The 24627-nt window shown below is 41.4% G+C and overlaps 1 protein-coding gene across 1 annotated transcript; it reads left to right on the forward strand.

The window, feature by feature from the left end:
- Positions 1-15872: 15872 nt before the first annotated feature.
- Positions 15873-24132, forward strand: lfng (LFNG O-fucosylpeptide 3-beta-N-acetylglucosaminyltransferase). The gene is made up of 8 exons (XM_042504977.1): positions 15873-16401; positions 20457-20505; positions 20718-20820; positions 20900-21053; positions 21158-21243; positions 21343-21508; positions 22334-22419; positions 22513-24132. The coding sequence occupies exons 1-8, from the start codon at positions 15988-15990 to the stop codon at positions 22577-22579; spliced, it is 1125 nt and encodes a 374-aa protein (XP_042360911.1). The 5' UTR covers positions 15873-15987; the 3' UTR covers positions 22580-24132.
- Positions 24133-24627: the final 495 nt, after the last annotated feature.

Genomic DNA, 24627 nt, shown 5'->3' on the forward strand with positions numbered 1-24627 from the left:
CTTTCTTGTACATGAAAATATATTGAAACTAAATTTTATCCCGACTCTGATTGTGCCACCAGAGGCAGAACAAAGACTTGTTTTGTCATTGATTATGGAGCCTAAAGTCCTTTTTTACGTCCTCGAGAACAGACGGCTCAGTGATGCAGCAAGCTGCCATGGAAACCAGAGTTGTCTGTTGTGTTGGTTGTGTCAGAGATCCTCCCTTTTGCCCTGACCCCTTCCCTCAGTGGCGGCACACTTTCCCCGGGGGATTTCACATACAACATCTGCCCTGTCTCCCCCTCCTCCCCTGACCCATTCACTACAAAAGCCAGAGAGCTTCAGGACTGGCTTTTCTCAAAAAAAGGCCATCCATACACACCTGCTGAGAGGGTTAGAGGTCATGATCCGAGCGCGGACACAGTATGACGTGGCATGACATTCTTATACAACGTAGCAAAGCAGAAAATGTTCATTCTTATACTTATCGAGAAAGAAATGTAGAAAAATACCAAAACAAAACTCTTTTGGGTAGCAAAGTCTTCTATTGGTATATCTACTGAAAATGATTGGATTTTCTAAACATAACATCAGCTTCTCAAAACACTTTCCCTTTTCATTTTCCCATGTTGTAGTGTCTGGCAGCTCTGTCATGTGACTGCTGAGTGTGGAGACAGAAGGAGAGGGAGTTCCCTGTGGTGTCTATTCGGGCTCGCTGCGCTGCCGGCTGCCTCACAGGGCCCTAAAGGAATCACCCGGCCCTCATCAATCTGCCTCCACATTCCACAATAGCTGACAAAGGGACTCCACTCTCTCCGAGGCAGATGGCTTCGCCTCAGGCTCTCCACGCCAAGCTCCCATTGTTTAGGCTTCAGGGTTTGATGCAGGGACCTTTGCTCCCCCTCCTTCAGTGTCACAGAAGGACACTGGGGTGCAGAAGTTGAATCTCTCTGTGTTTGGGTGAAATCAAGAAAATATGTGATATTTTATGCATGTTTTAAAATAAGCTGCTCTGTTTGATGCAAAACATATAAGGATGTTTAGCTTGATGTGAAAATACACACATAAATAAAGCATTTGTGTGCCAACAAAAAGCCGTGATCTCTCTGGATTATCCAAATTCCCACAGGAATACTGGAGGTAAGCGTGGCCCCAGCAGGCAAACAGCAGGCTCTCACAGTTTGCTTTGGAAGACATTTGTTCTCTGCAACCAAGAAACATAAAATAACAGTTGAGGTGGGCGATTTTTGGTTATACTCTGATCCCACAGCCAGAATTAAGATCACTTTCTTTTCTGAAAATACTTTTGACGCCATAAAATTGATACTAAAACCACTTTCCGTCGGTGCGATGCAAAAATGCAGTGCAGCAATTTCAGAAAATCTGCATGCAAATGTTCTGCATGACAGCTATGGACATTCGCTGTGGTAATTATCTGCTGTGTTCCATTTTTCTACAAAGAAACAAAAATGAGAACGAGAGTTACAACTTCTAAACTCTTTTAAGTGGTGCCAAACAGATTTTTCCCACTGAACATTTTTGTCTTCATGTGCCACTGAGCAACTTTCATTGGAATGATCGCAGTCTCACCTCAAATATTGTATCCAGTGCTGTTTATAAATCCATGATCCAGACAGAGAATGTTAAAGTGCTACAGTTAATTGCACAATACTCACATTCTGTGACCAGCATATATGGCGATGTTATGCCATATATTGTCCTTCACTTGGTTGATGAGTTAGTCCTCATAGTGTTAGTTTTACAGCATTGGATGTTGAGAAACCAACATACGCCCGTTTTGGCAGCAAGCTTGCAATGTCCTCAAGGTATGACATCAGTTGGAACAAATGATCTCATTGATCAAATATAGGCTGAATTCTGTAATACTATTTTTTGCAAGCATATAATAACTCACAAAATCAGTTTTTATAAATTTCCATGTACATTTTTCAGACAAAAAATTGTGAAATGTCTTTTAAAACAAGACTTATTTGTAATGATTCTTAGGGTATCGATTTGCCTACCCCTAATCTATTTTACACTCAATCGAGTTACTCTGTGGGTTTTTGTGGGATCTTAAGATGCGGTTTGGTTAAAGGTAACAATTTTATGGCCTTGTCTTTGCAGCTCTTCTCTTCCTGATTTTGGAGGGAAGTGAAGTCTTCTTTATGATGGGGGATTTCTCCTCGAACATGCTCCCTAAAAGCATGCAGGAGCTTTGACTGACTCCATTCAGCAATTAACATAAAGCTGCCTCTCCATTAGAGAGCTTGCAGCCCCTGCGCTCTACGCTTTTTTTGTGAGGGAGCTGGCTATGTTTAACACATCTGTTGTCTCCCATGTCTGAGCAACCCACAGACAGGTCTGTTCACACTGATCCTTTTATTCTGCTCTGAAAAGACCTATAGGGGCTCCTGATAGATGGCCTTCATTCTAATGAAAATGGCAAGCCGGATAATGGGAAGAATGGGGAACCACCACTCCAGCATGCCCCCTGCTCCAAGCCCCTAAACATCCTTTTAAAAGAATCCTCTTAAACAGTCTGATGCTGAGCCTAATAATGTCGAATGGAGAAACCATGTTCAGCAAGTTGTATTTTCCGTTTCTGGAGCTGGTACTTTTTTGCTCTAACCTGTCAACACATTCAGAGCAAATGGTTTTATGAAATGCGCAAAAAGAAAACCTGTCAACATCAACATTGCATCCAGATTTAGAGCAAATGTTAAGAAGAATTTCCAGAAAAGACAAATTAATGCATGTTTCCATCCACGACTGTTATGCAAATATAACAAGTTGAGTGCATTTTTAGGAGAGCACAATAAGGTGATGCAATAAAAGAGCACCAGACTTCAAATGACTGAAAATGACAAAGATGGAAAAAAAAAAAAAAAAAAAGAAGCCCCAAATGTGGAATTTATGGTCATTTCATGTATTAGCCCAAGGAAAAGTATCTAAGTTTCTCATCGGGTCTGCTGTTTTTTTTTGTGTGTATTTCTGCTTTGGTTTTTTATGTGCAAAGACAAAAAGTTGCATAAAAACAACTATATGGACACATGCTTATAGATATAGTTAGTTTCAGTTAGTTTCCACTGACTCAAAATCGCCACAGGTTGGTATAAATGTTATGTTTCTTTGTTACATGTCTATTCAAACACATGTTTGAATGTTTCTTTTTCGTTTTTTAATCCTATAAGAAAAACACAGTTTATGCACTTTACTCTGGATAGTAACTTCTGTTTGGCCACTTTGGCCACATTTTTGGAGCACATTCCCCAAAACATAGAGATCTGGTCAGTGTAACTGAGGATTAGGAACATGAGGCCAGGGTCTATGGGAGTGTTGGGTTTGGAGGGTGAGAGGATGTTTACCGCGACGCTTCAGCATCAGTGATCAGGACAGCACTGGGATGGAAAGACAATAGACAAAACAATGTCCTATTTAAAGATGGGTCAGTGCTATTTATAAACCTGCAAAGAGGCCAGAGGAGGTTGAACAACATTTCATGCTTTCTGGTTAACATGTTTCTGGTTTGTTCTTGTGCATTTGCTGCATTTGACTGCTCAAATATATTGGATTAAACAAATCACAAATGAAATTTTCTAGGATATTTCATGACCTTTATAAGGCCTGCATGTCTGCCTTGTGTGTCAGCCGTTTTCTCACTAACGACTCCTCTAATGCTCTTATCAGAGTAAATCCAGGGATCCGGCAGCCTCATCCATTTATCATACTAAGCCCCTATTTTGACAGGTCTAAGGGGCCCAATAGAGCTCGTTACATTTGTTAAAAACAGAGATAAATTCAACCTGTCAAAACAGAGAACATTACTCTGCAGCCCAGGCAGCTGATGATATCTTTACTTCTTTGATAGCAGTTGCGGTGGACGTTATTCTTTCATGCTGCAGTAAAGCATGCCGTGTCTCTTATGTCAAAGATGATGCTGACACAAGAGGCTTGTTAATTTTCTGGTGGTGTGCAGTCCTGAACGCATCCTGTGTGTTGCTCCTGTCATCAGAGATATTCCCCTCATTGTCTGTCTACTTGTGAGATCCCCTTCTAAATCAAAATAGACACTTGTGGCCGGACACAATGGGCAGCATTGTTTCTGTATGAAAGGAGAGCATGTGCTTTGCTAATGCCGCACTTGCAGCAGCCAACCTCCGAGACAACTTCGACATTCAGCCTTTGATTAAGGATCACAGTTATGCATGGATGACTTCCTCCAAGGTGCCTGGAGGTTGTGGGAAAGGGCCAGTGAGTAAGTGTGGCCTCAGTTGAGGGGCTGGTCCTACCTCACTGAATGAACTACACAGACTTTAATGATACTGGGCCGAGTCCAGCTCACTGCTCACAGGGGGCTCACTGCAGATCACAGGACCAGGACTGTCTGAACCTGACGGGACGGACGTGTTTGTGTGTGTTTGAATAGACATGTAATCTAACTGCCAAGCCCACCCAACAAACACATTCACATATGCATCAGCACACATACACTCAAACAGATAACACAGTTGGGTGTATGTTAAGTTCTTTGTTGAGCTCTAACTTATCAGAACTTTGAAGGGATAGTTCACCCCAATATCAAAAATGTACATCTTTCCTCATACCTTTAGTGCTATTTATCAGTCTTTTCGTTTTGGTGTGAGTTACAGAGTCTCGGAGATATCGGCCGTAGAGACATCTGCCTTTTCTCAAATATGATGGAACTCACCTTGTGGTGCTCATAAAATACACTTGAAAAACTAAACAGCGATGTCTCAGAAATCATGACAGGTTACTCAAGATAATCCATAGACTTTGCTGTGAGCGGTTTCATAGAGGAACTATTTTTTCTCTACCAAACTACACTGGCCAAACATAGAAGAAAATGTGCGTCTGCTCAAGGAAAAGACACTTATGACCACGTGAATTGTAAACATTAATGGCGTCCTCCTTGAGCTGTAATGTTAGCTAGCTCAGTTGTTCTAGGTAAGGTAGCAGTAGATGAACACTCTCTTCTGAGCAGTAGGGTGCTATCTGGTTCCATTATTATTTAGAGAAGGCAGACATCTCTACAGCTGATATCTCCAACCCTCAGCAACTCATACTAAAACAATCTAGATTGATAATTAGGACCAAAGGTAAGAGGAAAAATATGTATTTGTTGATGTTGGTGTGAACTGTCCCTTTAAGGCATCTCAGGACATATTAATATCATGTTAAAGAGTTTCATTTGTGCCTATTTAACTTGGGTCATGTCCATGGTATTGTTGATACTTTTGGAAATTTCGAACATTTAAACCACCACAAGCCTTTGCAAAACATTTGCATGCTTTTTTGCAATGCAAAAAAACTGGGAAAAGAAGTCAAGATTTCACAGAAACTATTTTCTTTTTCTTTCTTTCAAAACACTAAGGATATACTGATTATGTTTGACATGTACAGTCTTTTAGTGTCAAACTCTGCACACACATAACTTTGCAGTGTAGTTCAAACATCTGAGTGAAGTAACAGTAAGCAAAGCACATTTTTGGGCCCAAGCTGGGCTCTAAAGAACTGTTTTAATTAAGTTTGGAGCAAAAATAAACTAATAAGGCCAAAAGCAAGAATATCACATGAATCTCAGCTTGGCTTTCTGCCTGCAGTCAACAGAGTACAAATTCCTAATGGCAGCGAAATCATCGTAAAGATCCATGATAAGGCCTGCTGGCCGGAAGCAGACTGACACAAGCTTATCAGTGCAGGGTCTGGTCCTCTAGCACGGACAGGGGGCTGATCTGGGGTCAGGGCTGTTTGTGCCCAGACTGATCTCAGCACATCTGTGGTGGTGTGAGGGCTCGGCCACAGACAGCCTGTTATACAGTTTGATTAGTGTGGCGCCTGTTTGGAGGCCTGAGAGGGTGACGCGTCGGCTGCCTTCTGAAAGAGATTAATATAAGAGGGCATGCAGGGAGGAGCACCTGCCATTAGTCTACTCAAAGACAGACAGGGCACGAGATCCAACACTATCTGTGTTTGTGGTCCTCGAGGAGTAGTACAAATGACATTAAATAACTTAATAAATTCAAACTTAAGAGGTACAACAAAAAGTAGCACAGCCATTCTTGTTCAATGTGTCTGAGAATGAATCCATACTGATGCAAGCAGCAAAGTCCCCAACCAAAACATTAAACCAATCCGGTGCCAAAAACTGCAGTTTCTCTAATGGCCACTTGAGGCTGACTCTAAGGGCATGACAATCCTTAAAGACTAGATATAAAGATGGACAATGTGTTTCCATTTCCTCCCGCTACACAAAAAAGTAGCCAAAATATCCCGGATACAGCTGCTGCCATCTTGCGTTGGTCACGTTATTTGGAGTCTGCACAATATCTCTACGGTTCTGAGTTTCCACCCATGCACCAATAACTTTGGCTTAACCCCAGATTCACAGAGTACAGACATAGCTGTCATTATTTAGATTAAGTTAATCACAGTTAATTCATGAAGTTAACATTTTGATCATCTAAAAAGTCTTGTTGCACTAAAAGATTCTCTAAGGAGTTGGATGTTCAGTTTTCCAGCAAGTACATTTTGCTTTGATGATACGATATTAACCATATTAACCAGCTGGCGTTAGGGTTAACTCTGTCACTTCTGGCCCCAAAAATAAAGGATGGCGACAGCCAAAATACCAAACACTGCTTCAACACTGGACTCCATCAGGCCCCTAGAAAGTGCACTGGGCTTTGAAGCTAATTTTTATAGTGGCCAAATAGTGTAATTACACATGACCTGATGCCCTGTGGCCTGCAAAAGACATCTGTAAATCAGTGGATTTGTTTTTTTTTTTTGTTTTTTTTTGCTTTTTTTTGTTTTTTGAGCATCACAAGCCCTATGAAATGATTAATTTCTCTATCAGGATTTGATGTATTGGGTCTCTTAACATTTTGAAAAAAATCTAAACACAAAATACAATTGAATAAGTTTAGTCCCATTCAATTTAGTGGAGTGCTAAACCAGAAACTGGGTTGTGGAAGTCTCTTGTGCGCTTGCTCTATCCGGAGCAAGCAAAATAACCTGGATGATGCAGGCGATCATCTGGGTTACTTCATATGCAGCAGCTGAACCATTTTGGCTTCATGCACTACTGAGCAACTTTCATAGAAAAGAACAGCGCTCCAGCTTGAATACTACATCTAGTTGTCTTTATCTATCCATGAAATCCTCAAACCAATGTATGACGTCACGATGACTGCGTCCAATTTTTTTACACAGTTTGTGGTCTGATGTGTAGATGCTGATATTCAGGGGGGAACCTCACACCCTTCATGTGATTTTTCCTGATATCTGTAACATGATCTCCTCTGTCCCAGTCCTAACCTGCTCCTGTCATGGATGTCTCCCATGGGAATTCAAAAAGGCTTGTAAGCAGCACTAATGCTACAGTTTCCCACGGATGCTACAGGAGCTAAACAGGGCTGATACTCAGAGAGGTCAGCTACAAATCATGTTTCTGCCACTAGTGTGCAGAAATACTTAAGATTCACTCACTTTAGAAGCCCCAGTGTGAGCAGGATAGAGGATTTCTTTTCAATAAGTACATGATTTACATTTAGAGTTTGAAATTTTGTCAGAAAAAAAACCCAACATGCTAAATCCCTATTCTTTTCATGAGCTCCTGACAGTAGAACAAGGACTCTGCTAATCCATTTAATATGAGAGGATCAGCCCAGTTGGACCCACCACAAGAGATAAACCGCTGCTCTGTGGGATGGAAGCTGCTCTTGTTCCCTGGCTGGGGCTGGGCCAAGACTGGTGCCAGGAATTAATCCCAGTCACAAAAAAGAGAAGGGATTCCCTCAGCTAACCAGGTTGGACAAGGTCTGGGAGGAAGGTGTGTGTGTGTGTGTGTGTGTGTGTGTGTGTGTGTGTGTGTGTTTGTGGAGTCTGTAATGGTGCAGGATATCCTGACAGGTGGTATGTTCAATGTATGCCATGTGGCCACCTCTGCTTGGCCCATTTACCCATTATCCTTTAATACTGAGTCCTGCTGTTGTCATTTAACACCAGATCCCTGATATTAATAGCAATTAACGCATCATGAAAATAAATAACAGCTGTCAAAGCTGTAAAAAAAAATGAAGAGTGATAACATGAAAATTAGGGACAAGATCGGTATGCAACTCTTGAGGGCTGAGAAAATGAGAAACATCTGTTCTAAATTGTATGTGCATAACATTAAGCATTATATGTTCACCCAATTACCAGAGTGGCTCCAGCAATTAGCCAGCATTTACTATATTGTTTGTAGCTGTTTCACATAGCCATAAAGTAATTCAACTGCCCTACAGTCACATCTGCTTTTCATTGTCATGGCTCCTTAATTTGTCTCGCCTCCCATGTTGCAGTATATCACCCTGCTCCCTGCGGAGCTCGCTCTCTGTAAACAATAAGCCATGACTGAACTTTGCCGCTCTGCATTACAAAAACATGAACTAAAATCCACACGAGTCTTAAAAACAACAACTAAAAGGCTGATTTCTTGTCGACTGTGAAATTGAAGGGAGATTAATTATCGTAGTGGTTGCTAATAGACTCCTGGCTGCAGAAAAAACATGTTTTCAAATCCTAAACAGATACAGATGGAGTGTATCGTGGAGGTGATTGACGGAGGTGTCACGGTATCGGAGGGGAATATTGTGATAAAAGCTCAGGGGGCACCAAGCATCTCAGAAATATTTGGGCCTTTCCTGATGAGGAATGTTTGCGGTAGTTTCCTTTCAGTCCATTGGGAGAGACCACAAAGCACCAAGGCCCGGGAAATGAGGAGGCTGCTGAGGGTTGGCCGTTTCTAAACAGATCGAGTAATGGGATGCTCTGAAGTGTGACACTCAAGGGATTTCCCTCGTCTTTTTTACCTGTGGTCACATAGCTACCTACAGAAGTCAGAAAAATTATCAGTGCACCAGTGTTCCATTTTTCTGTCCTTTTTCAGTGACCAAAACAGTGTCACTTGCTTAAGAGATGATCAGTAAGTTGCATTTGACAAGAATTTGATTTTCTTTTATTTTTAGTCTTATCAGCCAATTTGCCTGTATGGCATTATTTGTGGCATATAGCTGCTTATATCACTGCTTAAGAACCATTTCTCACTAGTGCCTTGTGAAAATGCGGTGCAGGAATATGCATTTCAATTATTTTCCTCATGACGGCTTTGCACTTTGGCCTGGTGCAAATTATATGCTTTGCTGTGTTCCATTTTTGTCATAAAATAGAGCCCATATCCACTTCAAATAACCAAAACCTATCCAGATAGAGAATATATAAACTAATCAAACCCCAGATTTGATGCTAACACTATAGCTGTTGTGGCTAGGCCCACTCAGTGAGAAAATAACATTAGCAAGTGTACATCAGCTATATTAGCAATTTTATTGTATCCCATTTTGGCAGGTGAAAATTTTGGTAACGTCTGCCATTGCACAAAATATTGCGTCATTTATGGTGCCTCACAAAGGAGATAATGGTGCATACTCTCATGTCTCAGAATAAAAACTCTACATGCCAACAATGACAACAGAGTTTCTGAAAATCCTGAAGGACTTTCACACAAAGTCTGTTTTTGGTGACCTAAATGCATTTTGCTTGAGGACAAAAGGCCAAAACATATAGAAAAGGCTATATTTTAAAATACCAGTGTCCATGTGGACAAGGCCGCGGATCTCCCTTTGTAAACAAAAGGGAAATTACACAATGTGTGTAACACCCATATCACACTCCCAGAGTGTAACCTCAGCAGTTTCCCACCGGAGCTCCTCTCTCTCTCTCGCTGCAACTCCTGCCGTCCCGTGAGAGTCTGACACATCAGACTGCTCTGTCATTTTCACAGTATCAGATCCCACAGCCCTATTCTTCCACCATAATAGACACACAGATCATATCTCTGCACTTTTTCATGTTCCACAACATAAAGCCTGCCCTGTAACACTGGTGAGAAAGGAGACAACAAGGAGGAAAGCATGCCAATCTCATAATGTGGGCCATCCCACTAAATGCATAGAGACTGGAGTCTTCCCAATTTTAATGTGTCGATCACTTGATGTTCCCAGGACAACAGGAGCTGGCACAAAGAGAGAGTGCTGGGAAGCATTAGGCTGACAGAGTGGAAGTAGGGCAGGAGCAGGGGGTGATGAGCAGGTCTGAACAGTTATGCAAATAGCTCGTGTTCGCCTGGTTATGGAGAGGGGAGTGAAAGGGCAACAATTATGACGGGGGGAGCACTTTAAAATGGGACATCCACCACCAGCCGTGAATTTCCTGTTTTCATTGGATCTGCAGAGTCGTGTCTTTCTCCTCGCCTCGCCTCAGAGCACACAGCTTGTTTATTTTAGCCAAGAAATTTAGAGTAAACTTTATTGCTACTGATACATCCTGCAAAAGTCATGTAACTCTGACATAGTACAACTTTCTCTTTATACAGAGAATGTCCTGTAATCTCTGTCAGCAGAGAAAAACAAACCAGATTATGCACACCACCTCTGCAACGGCTCACACATTCGATATATTTAAATGAGAGAGGGCCTGTTGAGAGGACACAACAGACAATTAAAAGTACCTCAGTTACTCCTTTCTTTGTCCGCTGGACCTCCCATTGTCCCTCCCAGCTAGGTAGCTACAGGCCACAAACAAAAAGAGATTGTGTATTGGTTGAGAAAATGGCCATTTACCTTGAAACAAGGAACCTTTTCACAGGCTTTTCTCAGGGACATACAACCACCACCCTCTTAAAATTCACATTATGATATGGAAATAACTCAAAGTTGTCAGCAGCTTTTAAAGTTCCCCCGAGGTTATTGAGCTCTTAGTGGAAATATAAACCTGAACAGTCTCCAGTGAATATCTTGTTCCCAGTAAAAAGAAGTGGTTTTGTACAATGTGGACAATTCCGAAACAAAGAAGAATGGCATGTGTAAGAAAATAAATAAATAAAAAGTTTTAATGACAGCGTTACTCACAGATGCTCACAAAGGAGATGGTCTGTAGGTCTCATTATGTTGTTATTGATGAAAAGAAATAATGTTCAACATGTCCAGGCTTGCCAGCTTGTAACCTGACACCTCAGCTCGAGGTTGGTCATTTACTGCAGCACAAAATCAAGCTGCTATACAAAAGTAAAAGAATTTGCCACAATGTTTATTTTTTTATTAGCTACGAAAATCTACCCTTTTTTAAACCTCCAAATTGGGGAAAGTTTTCGCAATACATAAACAATCCTTCTGCATATCTGAAAAAAATCAAAATCACCATATTTTAGGATACATTGTAGAGGACAAACAGTTATTTTTGATATTAAGGTGAACTGTCCCTTTAAGTAGAAATTTGATGTACTTTATTTGACTTTAAGTCTGATGAGCTGATATGATGTGCTTTTATAAATTAAACAAACAACAGTATGTAAAAAAGTTAAACTTCACTGACTCTCCAAACTATACACGTAGAATCACAAGTAAACTGATTGTGCTTGTATAATATACAAAAGTAAAATGGTCAGAGTGGGCATTATTTTGAATTATTAATTTAAATTATTATCCTTATGCAAAGCACTTTATAAACCCTGTTTATGGTTGGTTATCAATATTTGACTCATGCATTAGGAGTATTTTTCCCTCCTTTATCTTGACTCCGGAGCACTTCATTGTTTTTAACTTAAGGAAATCCACTTAGACTTCTGGGAAGTTTCCCTGCAGATCAATAAAAATGGGTGCTATTTATTTGTCTGTGGAGCAGCTGAAATATTCACAGCCTGCAGTCCTTGGAGAGTTTCCTCTAATGTTGCATGAGGAGGGAAACTGAAGCCGAGTTCTGAGGGGGACGCTCGGTCCCCTGGCTCTCACTTCTGGTGTGACCTGTAATCCAATCAGAGCTGGCGTGTCCATGCTGGGAAAATAAACAGAACCAAAGCCTGATCCCATCGCTGGTTTTCATCCACTGGTTAACAGAGGGCAGTCAGTGAAGTCTCATTCAATTTGTTCTTTATTATAGCTCTTGCTAACACTTAGAGAGGCATTTGATGCTAAACTACGTTGTGCTGTTTTCATTATTATGAAAAGAAACAACCACAACAACAAACTAAAGACACAGCAAGAGTCCATCAGGTGTATTTTCTTTGAACTAAAAAGAAAGAGGACTCTCTAGAGAGTTTTAACTGAATTAACTTGAAATTAATTTAAAAAAAACATATTATATTTTCCATCAATGATACAAGAAAATTCCTGTATAGTGTTTTACAGTATAGCTACAATTATTCTTACATTTACGTTAGTGCATTTATACCACAACAACAAACTAAAGACACAGCAAGAGTCCATCAGGTGTATTTTCTTTAAACTAAAAAGAAAGAGGACTCTCTAGAGAGTTTTAACTAAATTAACTTGAAATTAATTTAAAAAAACATATTATATTTTCCATCAATGATACAAGAAAATTCCTGTATAGTGTTTTACAGTATAGCTACAATTATTCTTACATTTACGTGCATTTATGACCCTATGAAGGAAGGAGTTATTGATAGAAGTTAAAATTAAACAGAGGAAAGAAAGGCTCAGGCACACCAAACTGACTGATCCAAGAACCAATGGTGACGAAGTCAAACTGTTGTGTTGCCTCATGTTGCCTGTGTCTGGATCAAACAGTTGCACTTAAACACACAGCGAAGACTACATCTAATGGCCAACTAGCACATATGTGCTGCACCTGTGTGAGAGGAAAGAGCTCTCCATAACACCAGGTGGCAGTCGTCTGTGTTTGTCTTAAAAAAGGAAACTGGAGGACCAACAGGACGGATCCAAGATACAAGCTGGCCAGTTAGTACATTAATAACACAACATGATGTTGAAAGAACAAAGGATATTTACCAGCACCAGCAAGGAATTGCACAAACAGTTTTTTTTTATTTTTGCCGAAGAGCTCCATGACTACAAAAATAATCTTAACTTATATAGCAATTATATTTCGATTTCATGCCCTCTTGACTTTAGTTATTTGCTAGCATGCTCTGAGCTGAATTGTCAATAAGAGTGATTTTCCTAACCGACAAGCTCCGCCGGGTCTGCTGCCAATTCAACATTCTGAATCGGCTAAAACACAGCCGATGAGGACTGACTAGTGCCAACGGTAGAGAACACACCACACAAAAAAAATGGGTGAAAGATGCTCCCTGAAGGCCTGGCCTTGACAGATGGCCGAGCATTGGCTTGGTGTGTCAGGGCCCTAAGACTCAGTTAGATGATAGTGTGAAGGGGTGTAATTAGTAAATACATTTTCTAATCATATTCAAGTAACTAACAAGCTAGAGCTTCCACAAAAAGCAAAAACATTCAGGGAACCATCCTGGGGAATGTTAAACAGACTGAGCCATAAAATAAATGGAAACTTCATGAAAAGACAGATGTGGTTTTGAGATAATATCTTCCATGTTGGATCTAAATTTATATATACATTGTGTAGAGTATTGAGTTATAGCTGACATGTTACAGAGCTGAGTGTGCACATGTGTTTTTAGGTTTTTTGGCATGAAAAAAAAGAGATACTTAGTGCTGTAATGATGCTTTCTGGAGAGTTTGAAGGACGTTGTGTGACACTGTGGTCACAGTGTATTCTGGGTTACCTGCTGTATGTGCATCATAAGTAATCATCATTATATAAAGCAGGAGCTATAAGTAGCAGCCCTTTAATTTACCATTTATCTGCCGCTCAGATCCCCAAACTTGCTGATACGATCAGAAGGAAAATCAAGCACATTGTGGTGTTTATTTGTGGGTTTGTGGGTACTATGGTGAGGAAGTGGGCCTGTCTGAAGGAGCTGGATTTAATCTCACTGGTATTCAGCTGTAATGTTAGACAGGGGGGGTTCAAAGATGAGGTGATTTCAAAAGGGACAAGAAAGCGTTTTTCTCTTGTTGTCCGTGGAGGAAGCAAAAAGCTGAAATAAACTGAACCAAGGGGGAGGTTGGAGCTAATACAACGGGAGAACTTTACTCTTTCACTTGCCATTTTAACAACTGACATTGTTTTCACAAATCCAAAGGCCTAAATAGAGTTTCCGAGGTGGGACGAATGCCCTGCAAGTCCGACAGAAAGAGGCGGTTGATAGAAGAATGAAGGCCACAGAGACAACCCCCTCTGCCTGGTTTCTAATACTTGCTTTTAGATGCCTTTTCTATGCACACTTTTTAAAAGGTGAACAAAAGACCATGTCAGGAGCAACAAAGCAGAGAGGTAACTTATGTCCTGTGTGTCACAGAATTTAAAATAGTGAAACACCTGCAGTGGAAAACAAGTTTTTATCCTGCACAAGATTTAAAAAAAAGTTCTCCCACTAGTGCAAGTAAAAACAGAGGAGTTACGAAGCAGGATGCGTTTAAAATGTATTACAGATATGAAGGTTGTGACTCAGCCTCATACACCTTAACTCTTTGAAACCTGGATCAACATCACCTGTGAACTGCGTTCAAGCACCTTTCACAAGTGTTTAAACCTTCAGCAAATTGGTTTGATTTCTTTTGAAAATATGGGAGAAAATGCAATGAGCAACTTGGCAATAAATGTTCTGCAAATTGCAAGAAATTACTAGATTTGTAAATTTATTTTTTTGAAAAGCTGTGGAAAAATGTCCAAAAAACTATATCAATAATTATCATAATTTTATATTTTTGTTACAGAATTATTATATATTTTAAGCACTTCTAATGTAATTTTCTTTTCTTTTTTTCTTTGCGTATTTTTTTGGTCATTTTTTTTTGTAACTTATACAGAATTTCTTACTAATTTGGGGGTAGTTTTCTTCTTCTTTATTGCCTTCCTCACATGTTTTTAAAAGAAATCAAGCCAATGTGCTCAGATGTAAAAATGTTCAAGTACAACATTTACTTTTTGGGAGTTTATGCCACCCAATATCTGGACTGAGACTAAAATCATCTGTTTTCATTTGCCTTTGCACCAGAACCTAAAGGTCTGTCTTTATACTTTGGGTATTTAAAAGTGTTTTAGGATGAGGGAGCAAGAAGGTGTTTTTAAAAAGGCAAGTGAACAATAAGCCCAAAGCTCCCCAACAGTTTATTTCAGCCCTTTGCCTTCTCAGCTGACATTAACAGAAAAACTCTTTCATGTCTTTGGATAAGCATTTTGGCTTAAAGGATTCTGGCTTCAGTCTTGCACCAAACCTGAAGATTTCCTTTCAGATCTCTGTTTAACCCGACATTTGTTTGATACTGAACGGTCTAAATCTGGTGCTTGCTGGGAGTTGGGGAAGGTTATTGAGGCTCCACCAGCTGCATGTTGGTGTAAATGGGCTCTCATGTCTTTTTGGTCAGCCTCCCAGCACCAGACGGCACTCTCAGTTGTGAGAGCCAAAAATTTGAATAACAAGTGTTCAGGAATGGCCAACTGTTTAGAGTCCTCACAAGGTCAGCGGAGAACAATAGGGCCCCATTTCTCTGGTGAACACCCGGCTCACACTCAGCTGGATTCAAATAGAGCTTTACCTTGAAAGTTGCATTGCAAATTGAAATCTGGAGCATAAACCTTGTTAAAACAAAACAACAAAAAAAACCTCGGTGTGTGAATGTGGCTGTGATTTTTTCTCCATGTGCATTTGGAAACACACCTTTCCTCGTGAGCACCTGCAGTTTGTTTTCCTAGGGTCAATCTTTTCCTTGTATTCTCTATAAAAGCTAAACTGCAAGTCACACACACTCACACGCGCGCGCACAGGCACCACAGGCACACACTGAGCTGTAACCACGCCCGCTGCTGCGTCACTGGGTGGCATGCTGCATTCAAGGACCTCCCATGAGGCGTGGCCAGCGAGGAAGCTTATATATTCCCCTTTGCAATAAAATATGCATTTGCGATTAAGCTATGCACCATAACGGACCCTCCGTTTATTTTTTTGTATTTTACTGAGAATAAAACACCACATGGACTTTGTATTGGGAATTCGTTGCGCCGCTTCATAGTTTTTTTTGGTCTTTTTTCAGTTTAATCATGTTGAAAAATAATGGAAAGAAGACAGCTATCTCTGTAGCCAGCACAGCATTTCTCTGCCTGCTGCTTCTCCTGGTTGCTGTGCAGCATCACCGGGTTCAGGTGGAGGAGAAAGAGGTGAATGGAGAGGACACGGGGACGCGCTCTCTCCTCCAAGATGCTGCGCAAGCGGAGCAGCAGGACGCGCAGGGTAATAATAATAAGAAAGGATTCTCGGCGTACTTCACCAAACTGACCCGGGGACGGAGAGAAGTGGAAAAGCCGGCACGAGCATCCGCGTCTGCAGCTGAGCCTCCTCCAGCTGAGGACATCAGCCCTGATGACATCTTCATCGCTGTGAAGACCACCAAGAAGTTTCATCAGTCCAGACTGAACCTGCTGCTGGAGACGTGGATCTCAAGAAACATGCAACAGGTAATTGCAAAATGGATTATTGATATCATAGTTGCATAATCAAACAATGTGCATGCTCAAGCTAAAAACATAAATGTTAAGGAATTGATTGCTTGTTTATAGGTGACATCATAGTTTCTGCAGGTCTGAACAATCATGCAGGTGATGCCTGCTTGATGGCTGCTCTCAGTATTCTTATTGTCCCCTCTGTCGCCAGATGACACACTGACACAGCAGCACAGCCCCTGTTAACCATGAATTTCCCTGGCTCTGTCACTTTTTATTCTCCTCTGAGTGATGTCCATGAGAACGGAGGGGAGCAGTTTCAGGACTCCCTCTTCTCCCTCTTTCAGCCCCCCTTCTCTCCCCACTCTCTATTATCCCTTCTCTTTCTGGGTGTCCCTGTGAATGCCCCCGGTGCAATGGATGCTTCACAGCACCGACTCCAGCGCTGTCCCCCTTCCAGCACTAACAAAGCGTCTTTCTGAAGGGGGGAAGAAAAGCTTTTTCCCAGCCCCTTGTCTCCCCGCTCTCCATGGGAACGTGGGAGCTGAGTCTGGGTCAAGCTTTACTGGAGGGATGGGAAAAAACGGGGGCTTCGTTAAAGGGGATGCCTGGGACAAAGGGGTGCATCTATAGGCAAGTTTATGCTGGGAAGCGGCATGCTGAGTGTGAAAATGTGAGAACCAAGCTCCTTCAGAGGGATGCACAAAGACACGGGAGAAAGCAGTTTTCAAAGTGATTTTCATCTGCACCCAGAGGTGTCACATGCAGTCTTTTTAATTTGCCACACACAGGTTCTACCCCCTTTTTTGGTCTCATTCTCTTTATAAAGTTTCAGGAGAGGTTTCCTCTTGGTAAAATTGTGATGATAATAGGCTGTCACAACCACTTAGCCCAGGCAGAATCACCTGCACAGCTCATGTTAATGTCCAAACCATGCTCCACAACATCTGCTTAGATGAGTAGTGATTGTGCTAATTGGTTGTAGTCACTGTACTGGATGATGATAGTTAACCCATCCCACAGAGTTAACAGCAGGGCTATACAGGCAGGCAGCTGGTGGGTTGGCTGCGCGGACAAAAAGGACAGACTGAGCCCCCACAATGCAAGAGGGAGTTCCTGGAGGAAGGGTGCCAGGTGGTCAGGAGTGATGGAACAAAAGACGGCCTTAATGCCAGCCATATGATGCTCTGAGTTCCCACCATGTACATATGGCCGTCCTCAGTGTTCAGGTTTGATTCTCACGCTCAGCTGTTGGACATCTGTGGAGCTTGGATTGCTTATGTTGTACCAGGGACAAAAGTATTACTCCTGCAAAAGCTGATTTAGAGGACTTTTTTTTTTTTATCTCTGTTCTACTTTAGTGAGATTCTTTATGCAGATGGAGTTGCTATCTGCTGCTGTTTACATGAGAACAGGGGGAGATTATCTCTGTGATAGCTTTGTTGACACAGTAGTGCCTCTGGCCTTCTTAATCTTTGAGCCCATTCAGAGCATAAATGGCAACTTTTTTTTGTAAATCCAGCCAGTTAGTGCCTTTATGTAAAAGGTTGCCCTTTGCGACTGTTAAATGCCAGTCTTAATTCATCTGTGAATTCATGCTTTTGAAACAGAAATCCTACTTTCAAGCCATTATATAACTTAATGCACAATACTTCTTCCTGTTTTCTATTAATCACCCTAGAACAATATAGCTTTGTACTGCGAGGGGGGTTCATAAAACAAAAGAAGACAATGTATCATGACGTTTCCTGAGAAGTGATTTGTAAAACTGGCACGTAGTCACTGCTTTTATCAGAGCACAGATTCGTTTTGCAGCTGGCACCAGCGTCTGCATGGTGTGCCATGCATTCCTCTCTTAAGAGTATGATAATTAGCCAGCACTCCCAACAATGAGCGCTTTTAGAGTTTAGAAAAAAAAACACTTGGCAATGCAGTTGAGTTTATGAAACGGCTTCACTATGAAGTACAAGTGGTCAGAGAGTGGGTGAAGAGGACAGCCTTGTGTAAAAAACATGTGCATGCCATTCACCTCAATGGGCAACCTGATGGTGCAGCTCATTTGTGTTAATAAAAACGGATGAAAATGCTTTGAATCTCTGGAACAGAAGGAGGCAGGATGGAAGTGTTTGATGGAGGGAGGGGAGCCTGATGCCCTTCCTTCCCGTGGAGCTGGAGACAGCCAGCCAGGCACCACGTTCAGCTCAGACAGGGCCGTGCCAGGCCTTCCTGTGGTCAGGAGTGCCCCCTCCCCCCCTCGTTCTTTGCTCTCATCTCCCTCTTCTCACTCCATGCTCCCTCGCCTCTTATCTCTGCTCCACACATAGCCAGCTTTTTTTTCTCTGGTATGAATTAGTATTCCACGAAAGTAACTGTTCTTTTAAGTTTCAGTTAAGAAACAAAGACCGAAAAAAAAAAACTTCCCAGGGAGGTTTCTCTTTAGTTAACTCCTGCAGCTGTATGCAAATGCAGGCAAACATATTTAGAATTTACCCAGCGGAGACTTTACCCAGCATGAAAACTCGCAGCATTGTTCCATTCAAGAGGCTCTGACTATGTATGTGGCCCGGAGAGGAGGAGGGGGGCAGGATAGGGGGGTGAAGTGGGGCTGAATGGCCACACACGGCTTTCGATTTACTAATCAGCAGTGAGATTCCAGCCCTCTCCTCCGTCCTCCCTCCCTCTCTTTCTGTCAGTGCCCTGGCAGCTCTGGCAGCTGCCTCAGTGATTAGGCTGTCTATTCAACGGACTTTAAAGCAAACAGCGCCAGCCTCTGATCCCTTCACCAGTGAAACCACCACCCTTTCTTAAACAAATACCGTCTCATGGCCCCAGCATCCAGCAACATCTGCTCAGAGTTTGTCCCATAAACTGTTCAGGAGGCCTTGTGCAGAAAAAGACGAGTGGAAAGTAAAATCGGCAGCCTGTTTCTGGTTGCAGATAACAAATCACAGTTGCCCGACAGCAAGGTGGCGATCTTTTAAGAATGAAAGACTAAAGAAAAAGGCAAGCAAGACTTGGAGAAAGCTGGCTTAAATGTTATAATTCTGTAACATAATTACCAATATGCAATTTTGATAATAGTTTTTCCCTAGCCTTTTTTTACAAAAATAATTTACTACATTCTACTGATTTCTTGCAACTTGTCAAATATTTCTTTTGCTATTGCTTATAGCATTTCTCCCCATGTTTTTGAAAGAAATCACACCAATTTGCACGGTGGTTCAAAGGTTTCAATACTTGTTCAAGGCATCTGAAAGCAACACAAGAAAAGTGATGTCGCTTCAGGTTTCAAAGGGTTAAGAAGGCATCACAACCGAGCATGTCGAGACACGTGGCGCAGATAAGGTAGCGTGATGTTCGGCAGGTGCTGCCTCACCTGAGGTGAAGAGTAAACAGAGCGCTGGCGGTTACAGAGCTCAGGGCTCTTTCATCATCACCATTCAGCCGCTTGCACCTGCTCAGTGTGAGGCCTCATAAAGAGGAGTCTAATCTGCTCCTTTTAAAGTGTGTTCCTGTAAGGTGCCCTTTGTTGTTAACTTCTTTTTATGAGTAACTGCAACTGTTAACAAGCGCCTGCAGTCTCGTGGTGTTTTGAGTCTGTCAGTCATAGAGTGGCGAGCACACAGAGGGTTGTGTCTGTGGTTTACATTACTGTTTTAGCTGCATTCAACACGTTGAAGCCTGGCAGCAGGTCCAACAGAGCAAAGGGGCTCAGCCGGGGGGTAGGATACATGAATGGGGTGTGTGTGGGGGCGGACAGTCTGCCTCCTCCTTTGTTCTATGTCTGGGATGCTTCGGGGCGGCAGCATAGTTGCCATGGAGAGAGTGAAACGCAGGACAAAAGGCCTTTATTAGAGCAGGGGGTTGTTTAACTCACTGTGTTTTTCACTGCATAAAAGGCATGTTGATTGATGCTAATCACACCGGGCTGGATGTGAGGAAGGAGGACTTCGGACATACTGTTGATTCTGATCTTGTGACTGTTTCACATAATCACCCAAAGTGGTTTTGATTTTTTGGATTTATAGACCAACCCCACTTATGTGTATTCTCCTTTGTTTGGTTTACAGACCTACATCTTCACGGACGGAGAAGATGAGGAGCTGAAAAAGCAAATTGGTGAGTTTAATGAGGGGGATTTCATTTTGGGAACAGAGACATGCATTGTTTTAGTAGGAATGGAACTTTGAGTTAATGAGAAATCATGATTTACACATAAAAAATCAGCTTAGAGCTTTTTCCATTAAAGATGGTATCAAAACACAAAGACCCTCCATTGATAATGTTTTGCTCCGCTCAAAATTGTCCTATTTCTGTAATTGTTGCCACAGGGAGTCATGCAATCAACACTAACTGCTCTGCAGCTCATAGCCGACAAGCTCTGTCCTGCAAGATGGCGGTGGAATATGACAAGTTCATAGAGTCCGGGAAAAAGTAAGTACTTACATTTAATTACTCAGCTGAAAGTTGATATTTAGTATGAAATCTCATGATTAATACCTCTGTTTCTCAGGTGGTTCTGTCATGTCGATGACGACAACTATGTGAATGTTCGGACTCTGGTGAAGCACCTGTCCCAGTACCCGCACACCCAGGACATGTACATCGGGAAACCCAGCCTCGACCGGCCCATAGAGGCCACAGAGAGGCTGGGGAACAATAAGATGGTATGTGGAGTATTCTTATTTTTCGTGGATGATTATTTCAAGAGCAAACAGCTCATTTGTTTGGTAATTCTGTATATTAACAAACGTCTCTGTGTCTTCTATAGAAACCAGTCAACTTCTGGTTCGCTACTGGAGGAGCAGGCTTCTGTTTGAGTCGGGGTCTGGCGCTCAAGATGAGCCCATGGGCCAGGTAAAACACTTACACACATCTGGTGTTATCACTCAAAACATCTGTATATTAGTATGAAGGATAAAAATGGCAAAAATGTAATTTTTTTGGTCTTTCTAGTGGTGGTCACTTCATGAACACAGCTGAGAAGATCCGCCTTCCTGATGACTGCACCATCGGCTACATCATAGAGTCAGTTCTGGGGGTTCCTCTGACCCGCAGCAACCTGTTTCACTCCCACCTAGAGAACCTGCAACAAGTGTCAAGATCTGAGATTCACAAGCAGGTGAGAGACTAAACACTGTTATACAGTATTGAGCCGTGGCCCACGCAAGTGGCCTTCATCACTGTGATCATTTATGCTTTTTGCCCCTCAACTTTTTATTTTAGAAGCGTGTACAATAATCAGTAACAGTAAATGAATGAACATACAAAAAAACCCCAGTAAATCGAGTATCATCATATCCCCCATCACTCCCTGCAACCCACATATTCCCAAGTAAACAGACAAAGAAACAAAAAAAAAACAACACAAAAAGTAAGAGCAGCGACAAAGTTGTAAATGATAACTTTATAAAATGTTTTTAATACATGGCGCACCTATATCCACAAAGGCTCAAGGCCAGAAATTATCCAAGACCATTACACGATTGAACTTTAATATACTGATACACCTGTCTAACTCACTGATATCTGCTTTAAAACTAGCTTGAAGAAGATACATTTTTACTAAATAGAAGAGCACAGGCTGTTGGGTTTCTATGCCACGGTGTTGAGTTTCTTCATGAACAATGACGACAGACAATGCGCAGATCATGAAGGAGTTGATAAATTTCAACCAACGGTAACTTTTACTGAAAAGTTCAGGTCATAAAGATACATATTGAAGTACTTCCTCTTAAGCATTTGGAAATAGGAGGAAATGTGATGCTACCAAGTAGCCCAGGCACAGTTGTTGCAGTCTATATGTTTACGCTGTAGATTCAATGTAGTATGATTATAAGTACAAACCAGCCTCTATAGCTCAACGTTTTAATTTATGATCATTATCACGTATCCTTGGTGTTTTCTTCCTTTGTTACTCAAGTTTTTCCCCTGACTTTTCTTCCAGATCACACTCAGCTATGGAATGTTTGAAAACAAGAGTAATATCATCAATCTGAAAGGGGCTTTTCCAGTGGAGGAGGATCCATCAAGGTGAGAGATTGGTCTGCATTTAAAGACACAGATTGAATGTTAGTTTCAACACTTTTCAGCAAATCTAATCTAATTCCTGCTTTTCTCCTCCAGGTTCAAGTCTGTGCACTGTCTCCTGTACCCAGACACCCCATGGTGTCCCCCCCAGGTTGTCTTCTAGGGCGACCGCTCCTTTCTCATCCTCGTCCCCGTCACGCCTCGGTATCTGAAAGGCTTGTTGGGACCAGTGTTTGGTATTAGACCGCACGGCTGCTGTATTGTTGCTGCAGTTGTGTGCGGTCTTTAATAGTTTTACTGGGCTGCTGTGCGGCCCGCCTCGGGACTATTCCTTCCTGTCTGGAGTCAGGACCTCGCCCCATGATGTTCTGGTGGGAGGACCCCAGCTTACGGCAGGAAGTAGCTTTCAGCATTAAGCTTTGCAGGCAATCAGTTGAGCTTTGTGATGTATATGTTGCTTGTAAATGTATCTGCAATTCTCATAGAATGTATTGTCATATATTCAAGCATTTTTGCCAGCTTTACATTAACTCCGTGTTTGTTTTAGCTTTTATAAATGCAAAGCCATACAGGTCTTTGTTTGTAGACTTTTATCACATATAATTGGCTTTTTCAGGCATTTTTGTTTAGATCTTCTAACTCTGATGACTCCGGACAAATGCTCCAATATGAAGATATCGTTGTGCTTTTAAGTTAACAGTGTTATTTCTCCCGTAAACTGAGCTGGCAGGAAGCAGATTTCCAAATGCATCCTTGGGTGACCTAATCTGAGGTATTTCAGGACAACGCACTTTTTCCTTTTTTGATATTTTTTGGTGGACTGACCTAATTCATGTCCTTTAATGACATGCCTCAGATTGGTGTCCAAACTAACAAAACAAAACAAAAAAAGAATAACCCCTCAAATCTCTTTTCATTCTTATGTATTTAAAAAAAAAAACACTCCTTGCATTTGTTACAATCAGGGAAAAAATGATGAGTGGAAGAGATTCTGATTTGGGGTTACAATCACTTTTTGTATTGCTTTTGAAAAGTTTTTTGTTTGTTTAAAAAAATTGCACAGCTAAGTTTCAAATGAGCTGAAGTTTGCTCCTGAAAAGACGCTCACCTCAAAAGGTCCAACAGTGAACAAATGGGGACTTTTATTTTGGAGAAATCCAGAATACTAAAAAAAAAAAAAAAGACCAGCATCTAAATAATAACCACTTGCGTAATCTGAGCCACAGTCTATAATAGATTGCACAAAAGACTGATGAGCCTCTCTGTTATTATTAACATATTTACACATTATATTGGCTGGTTACTGTTGAGGCCTATGAGGTAAGAGCTTTACAAGAACAACATCAGTGTTTCCACATGGAGGTGTTTGTTCCCTCTGTGTCGTCTCTCACCCATATTGGGTTACACTGTACATTCTGATGACAGTATTGTGTACTGTGCCTTTGTTTGAATTAGTAGTGATTGTGTAATGTTTAGAATGTAATTTCCCCTTCGTGGTTTACATATGCTTTTAATGACCCGGACATGATTTTTGTACTGCTTTGAACTGTGCTAAATGACTGTGGTGTTTATTCTCCAGTATCTGGAGGCTGCGAACAGTTCATTCCCAATACTGGCTTCTCAGGGATTATGAGCTGATCCTGGTATTAACTACCACGGGACCCACGGTGGGACCTAAACGTATGAATAAAAGTGCATAACCACTGAGAAACTTAACATATTTGGTCATGTTTTTATTTGACTGTGTTACCGAGTTCAAGATGAGGTATTTAATGTCCAAGATGTTCATCTTTTTCTTCTTAGCTGCATCCTGTTAATGAGACATGGCACGTGAGCAACCAGTAATGGAAAGTGAAGCAACCTACAATTATTTAAGTTTGTAGCCTACTTAAGTACAGTTTTGAGGTATTTATAGCTCAGGCCTACTTTACTTGATTATTTCAATTCATGCTGCTCTATATATAAAGTTCTGCTACTATATCTGTTCTACTACATTCATATTTTAGTGGGAAGTATTGTACTTTATAATTTACTCCATTGAACAGCCATAGTCACTATAGTTAGCTTTCAGATAATATCACAAAAACAAAATATAATAATCTAGCTATATGATCAAATATGACTGATTTTTTTTTTTCAATTTTAGACACCACGCTTTCAGGTAACTTTCCATCCGGATTTCTCAGATGGTTTCATTTATAAAAGTGGTTC

This window comes from Plectropomus leopardus, chromosome 17, assembly GCF_008729295.1.
Source record: "Plectropomus leopardus isolate mb chromosome 17, YSFRI_Pleo_2.0, whole genome shotgun sequence".
Taxonomy (NCBI): Eukaryota; Metazoa; Chordata; class Actinopteri; order Perciformes; family Serranidae; genus Plectropomus; species Plectropomus leopardus.